Raw genomic sequence first — 20613 nt, 5'->3', positions numbered from 1 at the left:
GCCTAAAAATCTATATGGCACAACTAGGGACCAAGGGTATCCTCCATGTGAAGTTTGCACAAAATCCCTTCAGTAGTTCACAAGAAATATTGATAACAAACTTCAACTGCCAAAATCAAAGATGGCTGCCTGGCGGCCACCTTGTTTTTCCGATCAGCCACAAATCCTGTGTGGCACAACTATGGACCAAGGAGACCCTCCATGTGAAGTTTGAACAAAATCCCTGCAGCAGTTTTTAAGAAATAGTGATAACAACCATTGTTTACGGACGGACGATGGACGCAGGGCGATTTGAATAACAGATGGTGGGCTAATAAGGTGAGGACCCTGAGAAAAACCACCAACCTGCAGTTACCTGTCATCTGCCCAAAATGAGTTGCAAAACTCTACAGAGAATAGTCCATGCTGAATTTCCATTTCCTCAAATATTCATACAAAATTCAGCAATGTTTGTATCTTAAATAACTAAATACTGAAAACTCCTTAAATTACTCAATGAGACAAACCATGCATAGGCATATAGGTGGTACATTGTAGAGGAATTACTGACGATGTTATTAATTAAAGCACTTGTTTCATTATATGCCTCTGATAGAATATGAAAGGTTTATTAGCAAAAGCAAGTTAATTGCTTTTACATAACAATTAAATTCATAATTGAATTGTATTTGTTGTCAAAACTCAATTTCCTTCCACATATTCTCATTAAATATACCGTATTCGACCCAATAAGTGCCCTACCTATCTCTATAAATGCCTCTCCTTCATTTTTAGGCATCAATTTCACTCACCTAAAATCAAACTTGAAACATGAAAACTAGGTAGATTTCATTATTTGATTTCTATTGCAAATTGATTTATAGCTTACTGTGTGCAGTAATTTTATGAAAGAAGTTGGGTTTTTTTCAAATTTTTAAAGCGCGGTGGGCACTTATTGGATCAAATATGGTAGTTGTTAATCATTGAGACATCCTCTCAAGATGAGAACTAACAACTGTAGACTATAGACTTCATGGGTACATAGATGTACTACAGAATGCCTAGAGTCTGAATGAGTCCAGACAGACCAGGAAGACTACCCAAATGGCCAATATCCAATACATCACTGTCAGGTTTTCTTGCATCCCTGTCCAGAATTTGGCAGGTTTTATCTCTGGACTATTGTTTCCAGTCTCAATGAAGATGATTTCATCCTAATTTCTAGCAGACTGTGGATACACAATACCACCCAGAGGGAAACTGATACTGATCTACACTAGACTTGTCAGCTCTCATCAGCAATTTTCATTTTCACAGCTTCCAACTGTTTAATTTGCCATTATAAGTGAAAGAATACAAACTTTATGGGGAACAAAAATGGCTTTAAGGAATACACCAATAGATTGAACTGTGAAATTATATACAGCTATACAATAAAGTGTTTTTATTGATCGAATACACAAACAGTAGGAAATCACAGGATACGATCATGTTGCAGCCAACAGGAAAACATTAGCAAGTGTAAAGGAATCCATAGAAAAATAATTTCATTGATTAAGTTTATTAATAACAGAAAGGAGATTCAGGATATGCCCAATGCCATTCACCCTGTAGCGTATAGGAAAAGCGAAAAGTACAAGCCTTATACATGTAGATCGGTATCTATATATGATACACTATTAAACCAGATTCGACCAAATAAGCACCCCTATCTCTATAAGCTCCCTTTCCCCTTTTAAGGCCTCAATTTCACTTACCACAAATTGAACATAAACTTAAACTAATGAAAACTGTAGACTTCTTTTTTTTTTATTTATTTTGTAAATTGATTAAACGCTTACTCAAGTTTGCAATAATTTTGCAGGTTGTCATAGACATGGCCTAATTGACCCCCATCCCCTCCCATTTTATAGCAGAAGCATTAAAGAATACCTATAATCTGATATTTTTTATGCTTAACAGACATGCTGACCTACTTTCATCAAGTTGGATATTTTCGCTCTAAAATCTTTCAATACAACTAGGTTTTATTTTCATTTTACACACATACCACGATAATGGAAAAGCAACATCACCGCACCCCTAACCCAGTGCACTTTAGCCTATATATTGTATACACTGGAGTGACAAGCGGCAAACTTGCTACATGTATTTGGTTTTTAAGGTAGATTATCCGTTGGACAGGTCTATTTCCTGCCCTAAAGAACTTTGTGTAGCTTGTTGGTGAAAGTTTTGTACAGTAAAGCCAGTGGCATAGATTGATTACTTTATCAAGTCTAATGCTACTTGAACAATTTTCAACCCGATGGCAAAAAAGAGGATTCCAGCATTCCCTGCCTTTATTGCGGGGCCCACTTTTACGAGAATACACAAGCATGCAGAAATGGAAATGAAGGGCTTTGAGCTGTGCAGTTACATAGCATAAGTGTGATTAGGTGAGACCACATTGATGGTTTTAACTGCTGCAATAAAAAAATCTAAATATCCCCCTCCTCCCCTCCCCAATGGATGCAGACCAAGAAATCAACAACTAGTACAATATAAAGCGCTGGAGGAATGCTTTATATAGCAGCAAAGTCTACGAGAATGACAATTTAACTGTAAATCTAAATGTCAGCCAGCATTAAGTTAACAGAAATTTCCGATCCAGCGTTTTCTATTTGTCTTAATGCTGTTACATTGTGCATTGTGCATGTTTAGTGGTAAAAGGATGATCAATTATACATCACAGGTCCCGGATAGAAAGTCTTTGAGCTCCAACAATCTAGAACTAGCATGGCGTCTGACTGGCTAATGATGTCACTACCTCTATATAAACTTAGAAAAAGGACCTCCAACGCACGCACATTTACATCCCGCCACGATCCTGTGTCCACATTCAAACAGGTTTATTCCCCGAGCTTCAATATCTATTGATCTTAACCCCATGTTCTTATTTAAAACAATTCTGATATACATACATACATTCTGTCATTAATGGCAAATATCCTAAATTGTTCCATGACAAATATAGTACATAAAAACATATGGCTGCCTATCCATGATCAATTACAAAGCATTTCAGTGACCCAGAGGAATTATCATGGTCTGTTGTCTTAAATACAGCGTAATGACCTTGCTCAAGGTCAAGAATTCCTGGTCTTGCTTATGGTCCAGAACGATCAATATTGTAAATGTATAAGATCAGAATGATGTTCAGCAATTCATAAGAAAAGCTACCGACAAAAACCACAGACAGTTTATATCCCCGTAAGAATTGCCATCAGAAAGACGATCTAGATGATCCCAGCATCCATTCACATTGATTCTGAGCCAAACTTTAGATGATACAAATAAAATGTTGGCAGACATACTGAAGATTTTTTGTTGCAGCAGAAGCTAGAAATGAAATTGCATTTACATTATACATGGCATATCTGCTTTTTATACATGTATGAAAAATGAACTACTGAAATTAAACGATGGCCAGACTTTAAAAGCTGTACCACTGAACTATGGGAACCAAAGACAACCAGATGGATCAATTGGGCACCATGTTCATATAAGGTATAAAATATTCGACCAATATAGTCCTACATTGCTGGCCTGCATTGCTATATTGTCTTGAAATTCTAGCAATAAGTCCTCTGCTTCAATGGGATATGGTACTGTTCGGATGCCTGACATTCTACCATACAGGGTTTTGAGATCTTCAAATGATGTTGGTAAAAAACAATTTCGATAAGTCCCACCGATATTTTGACATTATTTTTGTGATGTCATGATAACCAGAAGGTGGGACTATAATTGTCAGTAAATGGATACCTCGGTGTTCTAAAAAAAAATATTTGCTTTTTTTTTTTTTTTAAACTTAAAAAAAAAATAAGAAACAAACAAAGCTAAATCAAAACAAATCATCTTGCACTTAAACAGCTTTTCATTAACGCACTTGTTAGAAATACAGAAGATTCCTCCGGAACTATAAGTTGCATGGTATCTTTCTTCCTAGGTATTTGACACTTTGCGACCTACTTTCCTAACTATGTGTGATAACCAAAAAAACTTTAACCTCTTCAGTTTTCAATGTGAAACACATGTCATAACTTGAATAGTTTCCAATTTAACTTGCATTGTACAGGAAGTCCTAACTAGAAGTCGGCCAGTACTGTAGTAATTATACAGTGTTTAGCTGTACGAGCATCACATTACTTAGAAAGCATTCAGCTAGAACAAAACCAGATATCTTCTTAAGATTATCATTGTTCTCAGATGTACTAGGAAGCTTTATCTTAATGCAGCAACCACCAGTTAGAAATCCATCCACCTTCTTAACTCATTCATGCCTTAGTCACATTTAGACTCTTCTAAATCAAAGATGGGACCATTCCATTATGAAATTTCAGGAGTGAATAAGTTAAACTTCCATCATATTTTTACTTTCCGAATTGATGACCTTACTGGTGAGATCTTGAGAATTGGTTCTGATACTGACCTTGACTAAATAATAAAGAGAGAGAGGTTATTTTCAATACATATATATATATATAGCCACAACATTTTCACTCCAAGACCATTTGAGTTAATTCTACATTCTTGTGATTGATGTAGGCATGTTTATGGGCTGGCCAACATGCGACCCCCACCCCTTAAACCCAACCCAGTGATCCTAGTTTATATCCCTCTGATCACTCTTATTGAGTTACATAATCTCAAAAAGCCACTCTGAAACATTGATCTTCATCATCCCAAAATTTCAAGCATATAACTTCAAAGCTAGTTAAGTCTGGTTTTCTTTTGGCTTTTAACATCATTCCTAATATTGGTGGTGATGAACAAAAGCTGTAGTTCCTGATGAAAAACAATTGCATGCGCTCAGAACCTTGCAACTGACCATAGTTCCTGTGATGGCTTTACAATATTGGACATTATCCCTCACCCTGACAAACCATTGACCACAATTGGTGACAAAAAACCTCAATAGGTAAAGTTATGTAGATGGTAAACTAGAAACTACCTATAATTAGACAAATTTCCATATCAAAGTTTCCTGGAAGGGAGGGGGGCATACATGAGGATACTGACAACAGTCTACATATCAAAACCCTGCTTATGTCATATTTTTTTACAAGTATGCGTGTCTGGATAGGCCATAAATGATAAAAGAATGTATAAAACAATAAACTTATGGTCATCCCTTTGTTTTTGTTAGTTAATGGATATTACTCAGAAATCAGTTTGTGTCAGCAATAAATGTATCGACTGTAGGCGTAAAAACATAATCCCACAAATCTATTGACCACAGACATTTTAGTGGCGTGGCGTTGGGGGACAGGAGTCTGGTCGGAAGTTTATCAATATGAGAATTACTAGTGTAAGTATAGATCGATGGTCACTTCACTCACTAATGGTTAGCCTCAGGAAATAACACAGACTCTCTGTGTATATACATAGATTCCATACATATTTTGAAAAATATATCTCTTATCTGAATTCAGTATCAATATATCCTGATCATACCATACTATTTTACATTATTCTAATAAGGATTAATGCCAATAAATTGAAAATAGATATCAATAATAGCCCAAATGGATTTTTCAGTAGATGATGTATGTATAACAGTTCTATATGTAATTACATAGATATACTATAAAATTATCTTTATGAGTTATCTCCCATTAATCCAGGAGCTATCTCCAATATGCATTCATATTATCAGTCGACTCGAAGCTATTCCCATTCACTTTCGATTCAACAGATCTATGTAATTTCATAAATCTATTATCTTTATGGGTTATCTCCTATTAATCCACAAGTTATCTCCCATATACATTCACATCAGGGCTATTATATCTCTCATTCACTTTCAATTCAGTTTTTAAGAAAATCATTTCAAATTGATATATGAGTTAACTTACATTAATATTCTATTCACTATTTCATCTAAATTTGATTAAAAAATGTAATAAGCTCTCAAATTTACAGAAGAGCTCAACATCTTTTAAATTGTTTGTCTTCAAGTCCACTTTGATACCAATAACAACAACAACCTGCTATAAGCATTACATTACAATCTATTACATATGCCTTACCAATTCAAAGTTAATAATATTCCTAACCCACAAAAGACTACATATTGTAATGTTAAATAGTCAAATTCTGATAATTTATCATTATAAGTTACAATGTAATTTAATTCTCTCAGGTCTGTTACCCTAAAACCCTTCTAGTGATTTTTATCATAACAGACCTGACACAAAATGTGGGAACAGTAATTATCTCTAAAGCAAGAATATCACACTGCAGAAGATTTCGGATACTGATACAAATAGAAATCCACAGTGAAATCAATGGATTGTCTAGACTAAACAACAGCCCAGCGAATAGAAAGCAATATATATATACGCCAGAGGAAATAGAATTGGAAAGGAATTACATACAGCGAGTGTTTGTTATGTCTAATTGTAATTAGGTATGTCGACTATAATAGTTGTACAAAACGCAGCGGTCCCATAAAATTAAAATGTTACAAAAATATCCCCGACCTTCGGAATCTAGTATCTGACAAACCAATGAATTTCAAACAGTGGATGGATCAATGGATATAACTATAAACTCTCTGTAACAGGATATCTACAATAAATGACAAATTTAGATCCTTTATTAAGCTCCATTCCACCTGAATATCAAAACCTAATAATATACAGCCGTTCATTTCCGTGGGGGATGATATTTATGGGTTTTGATTGGACATTGACATGCTTATAAAATGTTGTCCCTGAAAAAAGTAGCAATATACAAATAATATGTACTCATATTACACATTTTTTTTATTTCTTTAAAATTAATATTCCCGTTTTAAGCCCAAATAAAAAAAATGTGTGACCCATGCAAATAATAGGCTATAATGGACACTAATAAGCTGGCATCATATATAACATTGCCTAAAATAAATTAGGAGACAAATTGCTGTACTTCACCAAGATAACTTTTTATTTCTCCTTACAGTTTATGCCTTAAATATGAGCCGAGTCATGGCCCATGATTTGATGGACTTAACAGATAAGCCTAGTCTGCCAATTTCGAGCAAAAGAGATAGCATCTGGCCATGTCAAGTTGCACACCATCAGTGTTCAATCATATTAAAAATCTTTTTATGGGACAGCAGCAAATTCATTACTCTACCATAAATGTCTTGCCATAAAAGATCTTTGTGATAACTGGACTCTTCTTGCCATTCCTGATCCCAAACTGGAATAAAGGGCCATAACTCTCTTCATTCACGACTAGATGATATATTTTCACAATATTAAACTTGAAGCAAAGGGCATTAACTCTGTTAAGGATAATGTCCAGATTCTGAATCTCCCATAATAAATTATCTATAACCAAACAAATCTGTTTATCAAGACACAGACCTATCCAACATCATATATTAAAGGGTTACAACTCTTTTTATTTTGGGCATACTCGACAATTTAAATCTCCCATTCAAATTCTTTATCTAACATTAGTTCAGCTACAAAATTAACACAAATTGAAGCAATTTATTAAAGATAATTTGGTATGTCCTAATTTCAAGGGCTAAATCATTTCATTAGTAAAGCCCAGTAGTAATTTAACATAAATTATATGAACATTTATTTTTTACTATTCACTATTTCTTAAACCTACAGCAGTGAAAGATTTAAGAACCTGTGCCTCAGATATAGAAAGGAAGCTAGATAGCACTTCAGTGGAATTTGGGAAAAAAAACTTTTAAATATTCGCTTCAGTAATTCATCAAACTGAGCACCAGGCCAGGACGTTTGACAGTCTGAATTAGCTCGCTATCTCGTACACTTCACTGGCAGACACTTACAGGTTTTGTACCTGGTATGATGTTTTTTCTAACTGGTCCCTTTCTCGTCTGCGAGGCTCTTCGAACAGCTGTACGTAGTTGGCTGTGACATATTGTTTGTGTTGTTGTGCGAGGTCAAGAGGGGTCAGATCAGATAGACCATGGCCAAAGTAAATACAATACTGGTCATTTCAACACACAGCAGCTGGTCAGGGTAGGGTGCTGATTCACACTGCTGAATCATATCTTGATAGGGTGATATGATTAATATACAGACACTCATTACTTTTTACACTATTTTAAAGATGCTACACTGCTAATAATGCAAAATCAAGAGTTAATATCAATATAAAATGCAATTCATATTCTTTATTTTTCCGCTACGAAAACAATATAAAATGCAATTCATGTTCTTTATTTTCCCGCTACGAAAAATTGGTTTAACCATGATTTTGTTCTTTATGATGTTAACATCTAAATTTTGCTTCCATCCATTAAGTAATTATACTAACCTTGAAAATATAAATTTCTTCTGGGGCAATAACTCTAGCGAGACGCAAATATGATCTTTAAAAATTAATTATTCAGGCTGTTTCAGTCCTAATTTGCCTTCCAATACAAAAAGTACTACTGGGTAATGGACTAATGCTATTGGCAGAATATGAAAACTTGGAACAATTTAAGATAAAATCATCTTCTTAAGTTGACAACCCATCTCTAATAAAGCAATAATAAAAAATACTCAAAATGTCAAAATCTAAAAGCACTATTGAGATTAATGAGCTTATTTCCCTAATGCATTTAAGGTGATAATACTAATAAATTTCCCTAATGCATTTAAGATGATAATACTAACAGGTTAGATAATATCACAACCTGAATATAGCCGTATAGTTAAGATATAAAGGCGATAATGGTTTTAATGTTATTATATGCTTTACATCGGTAAGTAAAAGTGTGATACAAGCGTTGCATGTAATGAATCACTCATTTTACATACATTCACAGTGTAGCGCTACACACAGGAGGATAACAGCTTTTCTATTTCCTCTATACATAATGTAGTAAATGAAGGAATCAAATTACCACAGAACATAGTCTACAAAATAGACTGGATATATTGCATCTCTATGTTGGTAAAACAAGATTTTAATTCAATCAAGGAACCGAAAAGAAAGAATATGTCATTCCTAACCCATAAGTTTAAATCTGTAAAGAATTTGTCATCAAAAATTTGTTATGAATGAAAATTTTTAAAGAATTTTCCCAACTAAATTTGTTAAATCAAAAAACAAATACATAGCAGCGTGCCCCATTACGTACAGGTGTACCATTACGTACAGGTGTACATGATTCACGCATCAAAAGTAATATGCATGTACACAAATTGGAAGCCGAGGGTAAACTGCACGTACGATAAAATAGGTGTAAAAGCTAATAAAATGGGTGTAAAAACTGAAAACAGTTGTTATTTATAATTTGTATATTAAAATTGTCGGAAGAAATGACGAGACAACATCATCCTGATCTTTCTGTAAGCTGGTTGCTACTGGCGATTTCCCTGCATTTTGATTGGCTGATCATGACGACCCATCCATCTAGGTTATTTCTTAACCTGATTAATGTTTCGCTATTTGATTATGGGCGCTATCACACACTAAAGATCGTTAGGCATACCACCAGTGGTGTTTACTTGTCCGATGTTGTAAACATGGAGCTGGCTAAAAAATGTACAATTTGTGATTTCTTTGCGAGCCCTTCTACCACCAAAAGAAACTCTGTAAATGAAACATCGTCTGAAAACGTAGATCAATGTGTGTCATTGTCTTATGATCAAAGCTTGATGAAATGCTTCATGATTGTTTAAATTTTGCTTGTACCCCTAGATTTATGCTTGTACCCCTCAAATTTTCATAGGTGGGGTACACTTTACCCCTGATGAGAGAAAGTCAGGGGGCACGCTGACATACTGCCTACCCTATTCAACCTAATAAGTGTCCCTCTCTCCCATCTCTATAAATGTCTCTCCCATTTATGAAGCATCACTTTTTTTTTAATTATTTCACTTACTGACTGATTCTATGAAAACAATTAAGATTTCTCTATTAGATTTCTTTGGTAAATCAATTAATGACTTACTCTGTAATACTTTTGTGAAAGATTAGTCCTTTTCTGGTCCTATTAAGCGCCCTTTCATTAAAAAAAAAAACGTCCTGGACGCTTATTGGGTCAAATACAGTAAGATACAAGTAATTAGTTATTTTCTCTTAGTGTTATTTCCACATATTAGTTATCATAAATATCAACATTAAAACAATAGCAGCAGCTGCCTCGTCAGGTCCTAACATCATAAATCCACATGGCTATATACATCATTATCATCTGGAATGTGAAGACAAGAGAATTTTGCGTCTTAAAGTATAGAGGTATTCAAATGTCATTTTGTGTTTCTCTAAAAACACCTGCCACTAGATATCAATTTAAAGGACCATTTTCCCTGAAAGTAGATCTTAGCTATAGACATAACATCCATCCCAAGGTAACTTGCTGTCTGTGACTGCCGACTGGTGCCATGCCTTGGTAATGAAACCTGATAAAAAATGGTAATGAAATCTGATAAAAAATGATTTCATTTTATTTGACCATCACCATCACTGCTTTGAAATCCTTGCATTTCTTTCAAACAGAATACAAAGATGGCATCACGACAATTTTGATTATAAAAATTTATGGTTCCTTAGTCTCAAATAATGCAGAAATGTTAAAACTTTTTTTTTTGATTCCCAAAGCAACTAAAGGGAGCAATGCAGGATTGAACATATTAAGCAGCAGAAGAGCTAACAGGCAATATAGACCAGGATTCGTATAATGATGTTTTAACTGGTTTTAAGAATGAATTATGTCAGAGAAATCTGGACGAGGCCATGGTTCCAGACCAAGCCATATTTTCCACTGTGCCTCTGTAAGTGATAGCAGACCTAGAGAGAGTTAAATTATATCTTCCTTATTATAGCTGATTACCAACTGTCAAAACAATTTGGTGGGGGGAGGGGGTGTATAGCCCTGTCAGGCAGCACTATAGGCCCAGCCACCAATCCCATAGGGCCGCATGTGCATTTCAAGTGCATTCCTCTCTAGTATATTACTTGTATCCCACAACTGACTCACCCTCAATGAGTTAGCACTGATGAGAACAAAAAAAAAGTGAATTTATCAGTTTGTTGTGATCGTCCACACGACTGCAAAGGGATATATAGCAGAGAAATATAATCATTTGGTGATAGTCTCACAGCATATAACAAGTTGGGCAAGGAGATGAAAATCCCCACAATTTTATCTAATATTCTTCTGCAATATCGGATTATATGTCAATCTAGGGTGTGATCAGTATGTAATCAGTATAGAATCTGTGTATAATCAGCGTTGTGTATGAGAGATGTCTCAACATCTCCGCTGGATAGCAGATGAAGGTGTTTTTACTCATTTTGTAGCTGTCAATGATGTAATAGCTATTTATAGATATGCATCATAACAATAATTTTATAATCATTATTCCACATGTAGAACAAAATCTGTATAATGGATAGATTGATCATATCTTTTGTTCCGTGCTTTATAATCTTCTCTAATTTATTTTTTAAAATATTTTGCAAAATTGGCACATTTATATTACCTTAACCCAGTCTCATTGTAATATGATAATCTCAATTACCGTAGTCAATCAAACCTTGTCAACTATAGGATTGGTTTCTAGAAGAAATATCTACTAGAAGTTTCCATATGTGTATGACACCAGCCAAGTCACTGTGTTTCTTATCTTTGTCATATTTTATGCAAACTGGCAGAGTTTCATTGATACAAAACATTTTGTATCCAAATTAAATGGCCCAATTTTACAAATTAGTCAAGAAGCAAGAATAAAACATTTCGGTGTTACTGAAAATATAAATTTTGACTTATCAATTTATTACAAACCCTCAATTATAATCAATTTTTAAGTTATACAGACTGAAATAACTTTTTTATTAATATGTCTTTTGATTGAATCATGCAGAAAGCACTTGTTATCATGCTGTCAAAGATCAGAAAAATCCAGAAATTTTCTTTTGACAACATTCTTAATTAGTTTATATATCATTTGTCTGTAAAGAAGTATGTTGCAAATTAAGCTAATTAATAGTTAATGTAATTAACCTAACTAGGGTGGAGAACCATCCTGTATACAGCTGACTCATCACTCAACATCTTGGACCTATCTTAGAATTTCTTTCTCACTGTAACGACCATATATACATACTCATCAATATTTTAATGTAGTATTTTGTGTTCTGTGTAAGAGGCATCTTTAGCATGTTATACAATACTGTCTAATCTGTTCCTGGGAATGAAGTGTACCCCAAGGTCATAGTCATTCTGCTCCATTTATTACATTAGTGTAATGTAAATTCTTACCCCCTTCCTTACTCCTTCCCGCCCCACAGGAAACCCCCCCCCATCCCCTCTACCCCCTCCTAACCCTTGCCCATATGTTTATAGTTTTACATGTAAACATACTGGGTCCAGGGCAGTATTTATTTTCATTTTTCATAGTTTTAAGGATATTGACTCTATGGTTTTATATACATATGTCTAGGGAGGGAGGAGCAATTGAAACTAGCACTACATAGTTATAACCCTGACCATATATACTTGTGCCTGAACTATAGGGAAAGAAGTTTTCACATGTTGTGTATGACATTATCCCAAAACTTGACGTAAGTTACAGTACAGGCAATTTGTTGAAGTATCATTTTAGTTTGATTAGGAATTGTCACCTATATATTGCCAGCATCACCTATACAATACAATTACTGTATTTGATCCAATAAACACCCATGCAGAGCTCTCAAAAAGTTGAGAAACAAATTTCAGGGGATGTCCAGGGACATTTATATCATTAACATAAATATTGCATGTATACTTTAAGGCAAAAATCAATTAAAATGAAGAATTTTTAGTTAAATCATATTCCATGTATCTTGAAATTCAAATACTAGAGAATTAAAGGTCTAGGAAATAGTGGAGGGAGGGGGTAATTATTCAGATGTGGGTCAAATATGGAATACATACATACTTTAGAACTCAACATAGTTAAAACTTATAATACATTGATGTTTCAAAATCATGTGACATTGAAATGTCAAAACTGCTACGAAATCAGGCTTAATTAAGATAAATACATCAAGCATCAGCTGATTTCACCTAAATCATGCCCAGCTTTCTCTCAGACATTTCATAGAGTTGTAAGTTGTCTGAGCTCAGCATTCCTGCTGAGTGACTATGATAACAGGGGGAGATACAGACATTGGTTGTAGTACATGGAGATAGGGTGGTGTTAGGGATATTGGGATCAGTAATTAACTCCCATTTACCAGTCATCTTACAACAATGTATCAAATTACACTACATTGTATCATGTGTACATCTCCTGATACAGTTGCTGATATGGTATTGTACATTACATACAATGTACATTATACTACAATGTATTACATAAAATGATACATTTAATTACAATGTTTTGGATACAATGGTATATGCTAGATTGTCACTGTCTTTTATTGACAAATTGATCTACAGATATGTACAATGTACAAAGTTAACCTGATTTTCTATTTTCTTTGTGATCTAATACAACAATACAACTTTACTCGCATTATTGAATAATTTTATCATAATTATACAGTGTTGCATGTAAAATGTGTGTGCCTACTCAAAATATTAATCAATCAATATTTTGAGTGAATTTTAAAATCTAGATCCACCTGCAGAAAATAAATCAAATGTGTTGCAGAGTGCATACTAGTTTGTGGCATCATGTCACCAAAGTCAGACAGCTAAATCTCGCCACACAGACGGCCGGCATTAACATAATGTATTCTGTACTTGTAGTCACCGGGTGACTCATAAATTGTGTTATCATTTGATTTGTTCAACAAAACTACGGTTCTTTGAATTTAAAAATCGACAACAGAAAAATTGCCAATTTCTAAGTCAGAACACATCAGAAGTACTTCCAGTGAAAGCATGAGAGAAAATAGGTCAATTTTACTATCGCTGCAGCAGAAGCTTGATTTCTCTACTTCGTCACTCAGTCCATCCGAAAGTAGAAAACTGAGCGGCAACACAATGCCGACTCGACTCAAATCGGAGCAAAGTAACTAAGCACTTACCTTTAGTAATTTCCTCTAAAATGACATTTTGGTGGTCATCTGTGACTGGTTCCCCAATAACAAGTAAAAGTGCCGCCCCTACGGGGCTGTCAGAGTCCCAGTTAGTCTGCGGGCTAGAGTCAGTCTCCATCTTTTAGAAAGAACAAGCGCAGATGCACGAAGGAAGTTTCGTGAGTGGCCTTTCGGAAGCTACTCGGAAGCACTTCATGTTTCATAAGGTAAAATCCGACTCGCTGAATATTCCGAATCACTATCGATTTCAGCCGTTTTTCAGGTGTGGCCTTTCGATGACAAATCCTAATCGATAACATATTTTTCTTTTAACAAAAAATATGTTATGCATCATCGGTAATACTCAATATTTAACGATGACACGGGACAAAGGGATTTTAGACACGTGTGGTAATATGGAATAGTTGGAAGATGAATGGATTGGGGAGGAAAACTTAAAAAAATACCCGCGGAATTTTTTTTCTAAAAAATGCAGACGCATTAAAATGTGGGAATTTAACACGTGTTGCAGATTACTTTTAAAAAGAAAAGATCAAAATAAAATGCACAATGAGTTTTATTATTGACAGAAAGACATTTAGATATGTTTAAATGCAGTTGTATTTTGTATTAAAGGCCCATAACCTTTCCGGAGAAAAATATAAAGGTTTCTTAAAAACCATTAATAACATCAGAAAAGGCATACCAATGACCTAAAATAAGGTTACGACACCAAACATAAGCAAGATTTCCTGCGTAACATATGAAAACAGTGGAGAGTCAATTCGCTGTTTTGCCGTCTGGCGCAGTGATAGTCAACTACCGCGCGGTAATTAGGACGACGGCGGGAAACATAATACGACCCGCGTTATGAAAATAAACATTTTATTTAATTTAACCAATTCGTTCAGAAGGTGATGATAAATGAAGTATTAACGGTAAGGTAATAATTTTTAAGACTCTACAAAATTATCGATCTTGTTTTACATTCCCATTCTAAAGATTAAAAGCCGTTTCGGAAAGGTAGTGGGCCTTTAAAGGTTCATCAAATTACACGCAGTATTATTTTTAAATCAAATACTCATTCATGATTTTTAATTCATTGGTATAAAAAATAAATGTAGCATAACAACATGCGTTTAAAAGTTTCATTTATCTTAATCCATGTGTATGAGAGCAGAATCATTTCTAATATATGTTTCTGATGAGAGGCAAGAGGGAAAGATGGACTGTGATTATATTTTAACACAACAGTAAATGTAAGAAAATAAATTGAAGAAAGAGAAAAACGTGTGTTATAAAAAGGTAATATACATATTGGCACCCTACATGTATCACAAATGTATATATATTTTTTTATATTAAAATTTTGAAAAGACTACGGTCATAAAGTACGCAACTTTGAAAACTATTTTGATCATTAGTTTGATATTATTTTCTATTCGTTATTGTAAATGATTACATACAAATTATAGAATGTAAGAAATAGGAAAACAATTCTAAACCATATTAATAATATTCGATGTAAACAGTAAAGGAAATTAATCTTCGGAACTGTATAATTTGTGATCCTTTAAATTTTGACTTCTTTAAATATATTGGTACTAAGCTATTATACTTTTGTCTTCGTTTTTGGATGAATCTTTTGTGTTTATCTCTTTTTTTACCATTTCTTCAACACGCGTTAAAATACTGACTGTAAACTATGACAGTTTTAGAATTTAAAATAGGCTACTTAAAAAAAATCCAAGAGTCGGTCGTCCAGTCGTGGAAGACGTAAGATGAGCAGAGTTGTCTCTCTTGATTTGAGACTACCATGTGAGGTCAATTTAGTAAAAGGGCCTGGAGCCGCCATATTGTTTATCTACGATACTGATTTAATTTAGTGTATTCATACACAGAGAGCATATAATAGCTATTATAAGTATTTTGATTAGTAAAAATATATAAAATATGTATATCAATCCAATTAGACAAAAAATAATGCTAAAAGCACCATGTATTAAATAATTAACCGCAATTAACTTTGCACTATATTTATAGGCGTATGCATACTTCATCGTACTTCGTCTAGTAGCAACCAGTTGCAGAACCTGTGTATTTTGATTCCGTGTGAGACAAAATATCCATCAAAATGAGTCTTGCAACGACGCTTCGGTTCGAGATAAACACAGGTGGAAAGTCAAGTTTAAAGCAGGCTTTCGAACGACAGAAAGAACGAATCCAGGTAACTAACATAATCGTAAAATTTTATTAATATCTGTGACGATGTTCAAGTTTATTTTTTATGTTTGTTTTAATCTTGATAATCAAATGTAATAAATATATATTCATGTTTTATTGTTTGTCTTAATTATTTACATTTAGGGTTCATCGAAATTTAACTACAAATGTATAATAAATTCACAAATTTCACTTGCAACACATACAAATGTGCATTGTACATTGTATGTATCAGAAATGATGTGGTAATGTACGTAACACACACATACATCTATGTGATACACTTTTCATTTCTGTTGAAAGTTTAATGGTAAGGAATATTCACTGGAACCTTGTCTCTTTTTTCATTCATTGTAATTGTCTCCCCTGAGACCACCACCAAAACTCCACGGGGTACTATCATAGATGTTATAATTCACCCCTGGACTATCTCATAGTGAAGGAATTACAATAGGTCAGTGGTTTTTCTCCTGAACTGCTTTCAGTTTTACTATGAGATAGTCCAAGGGTGGATATAACATTAGTGATAGTAACTTCTAGAGTATCAAGGTTGCCCTGAGACTCGCCTTTTTAATGTTCATGCAAATTTATAGTATCATCAAACACAAGTAAACTATTTTGTCATTGTACTTTTCAGAAAGATGAAATGATGGCAGACAGAGAAAATGTTGTCAGATTGTAAGTCTTTTTTTTTCTTCCTTCAAACTCCATGCAGTCTTTGCTGTAATTGTTTTTATATGTTTTTAAATCAATTTGAAACATCAAATTAGAAATATAAAATATAAATATAGTAAAAATATATATGTATCATTTTATATATTTGATTAGATGTAGAGTTAATGTGAATACTGAGGTAGCAGAAAACAGAAGATTTGGACAATCTATGAAAATAAGGCGCATACTTTAGAAATATAGATATAGTCATTTAACTGTAAAAAATACCTGTACAAAAGTATATATATAATTAATCAGCACAACTTTTGTAATTACAATTTGATATTTTGATACAGATTGGCCATATTCTGTGCTTATTCATGCACGTGAATACTACTATGGTAACAATGAAAAAAAAATCAGGATTTTTAGCCCAAAATTGCAGAAAATTGTACACAATTTTTTTCTTAAGACCTGCCTTAAATTGAGCACTTCCATCATAATGGCAAAATAAGCTAATTTATTTCATGGGTCGATTGTGTGGGTTTTTCTATATTTTGCCTAAACCCGCGCCATGGATTTTCCTTCAAGTAAAGCTACATTTTTCGGTCAAGACGCACTTCCGGAGGAGCCCAGAATTGTAATCTCTAACCCATTATTATTATGTTTAGTTTAATAAAAATTGAAACTTAAATCAAACACTCCATATTGAATTTACCAATTTCAGAATATATTTGATTTTTAATTTTTTATGCATGACTCAAAACAGGGGCTCCCCAATTAATAAAAATATAGACCGGGGCCAGGCTCTTCTTCTCTGGTCTGCTACCTGACCGAATAGTCAATTATTTAAAAAAAAAAAAATTTTAAAAACTTAAAAATCATTAATTTCTACAGAGAGCTAAAAACAAATCAAAGAGCCCAATGGAATGAAAACCTAGAACAGTCAAGCTGGAAAAAACGAATCCGAGAGGATGACAGAAAGATCAGTGAAGAATTAAGACAGGCACACAAAGCTAGTATTGCTGTAAGTAAATGTCACAGAAAGGAAAGGTAAAAGGTTGAATATGTCAGAAAGCATGTCGCAAATGAAAGATTGAAGGTCAGAAGTCAGGTCAGAAGAAACCTTTATCTCTCGGATCAAATAAGTAGTATAAAATATTTAAATTTATAACAGTGTGAAGTTTGTCCTAAAATAATAAGACAATAAAAATAAATATAGTTTAGCAAGAAGTGTCAATTGTATCTCATTATAATGTATGCATAGTGGTCAGACTGGGGTTTAAACACAGGACCTCCAAACACTAGCCAGATGCTCAATTGATTGAGATACCTGGTAACCTATGATCAAACCAGTCCAATTCTGCTACATTTCCCTCTTCTTTTTCCAAGTATTCATAGACAACAACTCACAAATTCTCATACCCCCATACTAAGCATACTCCCAGTACTTGAAACAGGGTGGTAAGCTTGCCGTTCAATTTGCTAATTATGTAACAAGAGAGGAGAAAATTAAGCGGCTAGACTGGGATTCCAAACCTCTGAACAGTGAACACTATAACTGGATGCTCTACCAATTGAGCTATCTGGTCACCAATGATTGACCCAGTTCAATCCCGCTACACATGTATTTCACATCGCTGTCATCAGACTATGAGTGATATATAACTGTTATAAAACAGCAGAGGTTTGGTTTGTTTAGTTTTACGTCCTATTAACAGCCAGGGTCATTTAAGTGCGTGCTAGGTTTTCGATGGTGTAGGAAAATAGGAGTACCCGTAGAAAAAACACTGACCAGCAGTCAGCATCAGGCAACTGCCCCTTTTTGGATACAAACACATAACCCAGATATCACTGTGGAAAGGTTGTGGTAATATGTCAGGGTGATTTTTAACCACTTTGCAAGAGACGAAGTATGACACTCAAAATAAACCGTGAATTCCAGAAAGAAATAATGGCAAAGAGCATAGTGCTGCACCATGATGACTTATTTATCTTTAAACCAAAAGTGTTTAAGATCATTCATTAACAAGATAGATTGGTTGGTTGATAAGGTTAAGAAATATCATTCTATTAACAACTAGGATCTTTAAGGACGGCCTCCAATGTGTGCAACTTGTTGTGGTGTGTGGATGTCCGTTTATTTTGGGAGGCTGTGGTATGTTCCTGTTGTGACGAAAAAGACGAAAGAAAAGACCCAACAAGTCACATTATACTGACAATGGGTGAACCAGTCGTCCCACTCCCTGTATGCTGAGCGCTAAACAGGAGTAGAAAGTACCACTTTTATAGACTATGGTGTGTCTCGGCCGGGGGACAGCACCAAGAGCCTTTTTACAGGGGCAAGTGTTCAACTCATGACCAAAAGTTAGGTGACCTCAAGGAGACGTTAAGAAAAAGCGAAAAAATAAGATATCAAATTTAAGCGCCTTTTACGATCATGTAATGGGAGCATCAGTAAAAGGTACAATTCTAATGGCCTACGTGCAGGGTTCTCACTGAAGCACCGTGCCAAAAGTTCAACAAGTAATTTGAGAAGAGCATTCTCAACTATGTTGGATAAGTATTGTATCACACAGATATATGTTTGCGAAAGGAGTATTATCAATATTGTGTATGTGTCCCAATTTAGATATGAAATCTCTGTTGAATAAAAAATGAACATATTTGTTTTTTCAGGTGAGAAGAGTTGCACTGCAGCGTCAATTAGAACAAGAACACGATATCTATGAGAAAGAACTTCACAAACTCGGCAAGACATTCTTTACACAGAGAGTGTAGTTCCGGACATGTATACAAACTTTAGGAGGAGAGATTTATCTATTTAAAGCAATTCTACATCAATATTAGTCTTCTGATAGGGACTGTTATTCTTTTGAACTGGTGTCATGTGAAAAAATATTGTATAGGGAGAGAAAAAATGAAGAAGAGAGAGTGAGAGATAGTGAGGTGAAAGAAAGGTGAATGTAAAGAGAGAAAGTGTAATGATGTGTAACCAATGTGCCTGTACTTCTATCATCAATTCTGCTGTTTACAACCATATTGCCTTTAAAATCAAATGCCAACTTTATACTTTTACAAATTTTACCAAAATTGCACTAAATTCCCCCAAAATTGCACACTTATATTTCCAAAAACAAAAAACAAAAAAGAATTCAACTTATTTGCCAAAGGTTTTATATCTTTTTATTGCCTTTTCTTCATAAAATCACAAAATTTATACAAGTTTTAAAAATGATTTTGAATGCACACTATTACATATGAAGCACTGATTCTGTATGTACATTAAATTTATAAACCATAAATTGAAATGGAAAAGTAAATATCATACTTTTATACATGGTGATATTGTTTGTGTGTCTTTTTGTGGTTTTTAACTTGAAATGTTGTTTTAAAATTCCAGATTTTATTAGTAGATGGAAACACCTGACACTTTAACATCAGAAAATTTATACTGATGAACTAAAATAAGATTACAACACCAAAAAATGTTAAGAGTGAAGATTCATTTTGCCATCTGTCACAGTGAGTCAACTAACACACGGTAATTATGACAACATGGGAAACATAGGACAACATTATGAAAATTATTTTTTTAATATATTTAATTCAATTGTTCAAAAGGTGATGATAAGAGTAGCTTTAATGTAAGTTTATAACTTTTAGGACTGTATAAATCTCGCTTTACATTCCCATTTTTAGGTCAAAAGTGCATATTCCCCATTGCTTACTAAC

At 34.0% G+C, this 20613-nt stretch overlaps 2 protein-coding genes across 3 annotated transcripts in view; one reads left to right on the top strand and one right to left on the bottom strand.

Moving 5' to 3' along the window:
• The window catches only part of LOC138333137 (microtubule-associated protein futsch-like), a 64262-nt gene extending 50066 nt beyond the window's left edge, over positions 1-14196 (bottom strand). The window contains exon 1 of one of the 2 annotated variants that reach the window (XM_069281301.1): positions 14011-14196. In XM_069281301.1, the coding sequence (XP_069137402.1) occupies positions 14011-14140 (130 nt within the window). In that variant the 5' untranslated portion in view covers positions 14141-14196. The remainder of the gene's footprint in view (positions 1-14010) is intronic. The other variant, XM_069281302.1, reaches the window with a different exon arrangement.
• Positions 14197-16054: 1858 nt separating this feature from the next.
• LOC138333136 (cilia- and flagella-associated protein 141-like) lies at positions 16055-20613 on the top strand. Its single transcript, XM_069281300.1, has 4 exons — positions 16055-16228; positions 16862-16902; positions 17776-17905; positions 19558-20613. Exons 1-4 carry the CDS (start codon positions 16136-16138, stop codon positions 19657-19659), a joined length of 366 nt encoding a protein of 121 aa, XP_069137401.1. The 5' UTR covers positions 16055-16135; the 3' UTR covers positions 19660-20613.

Source organism: Argopecten irradians, chromosome 10, assembly GCF_041381155.1.
Source record: "Argopecten irradians isolate NY chromosome 10, Ai_NY, whole genome shotgun sequence".
In the NCBI taxonomy this organism is placed as follows: Eukaryota; Metazoa; Mollusca; class Bivalvia; order Pectinida; family Pectinidae; genus Argopecten; species Argopecten irradians.
Note: the sequence above shows the minus strand (reverse complement) of the source record. Positions and strands in the feature narration are given on the sequence as shown.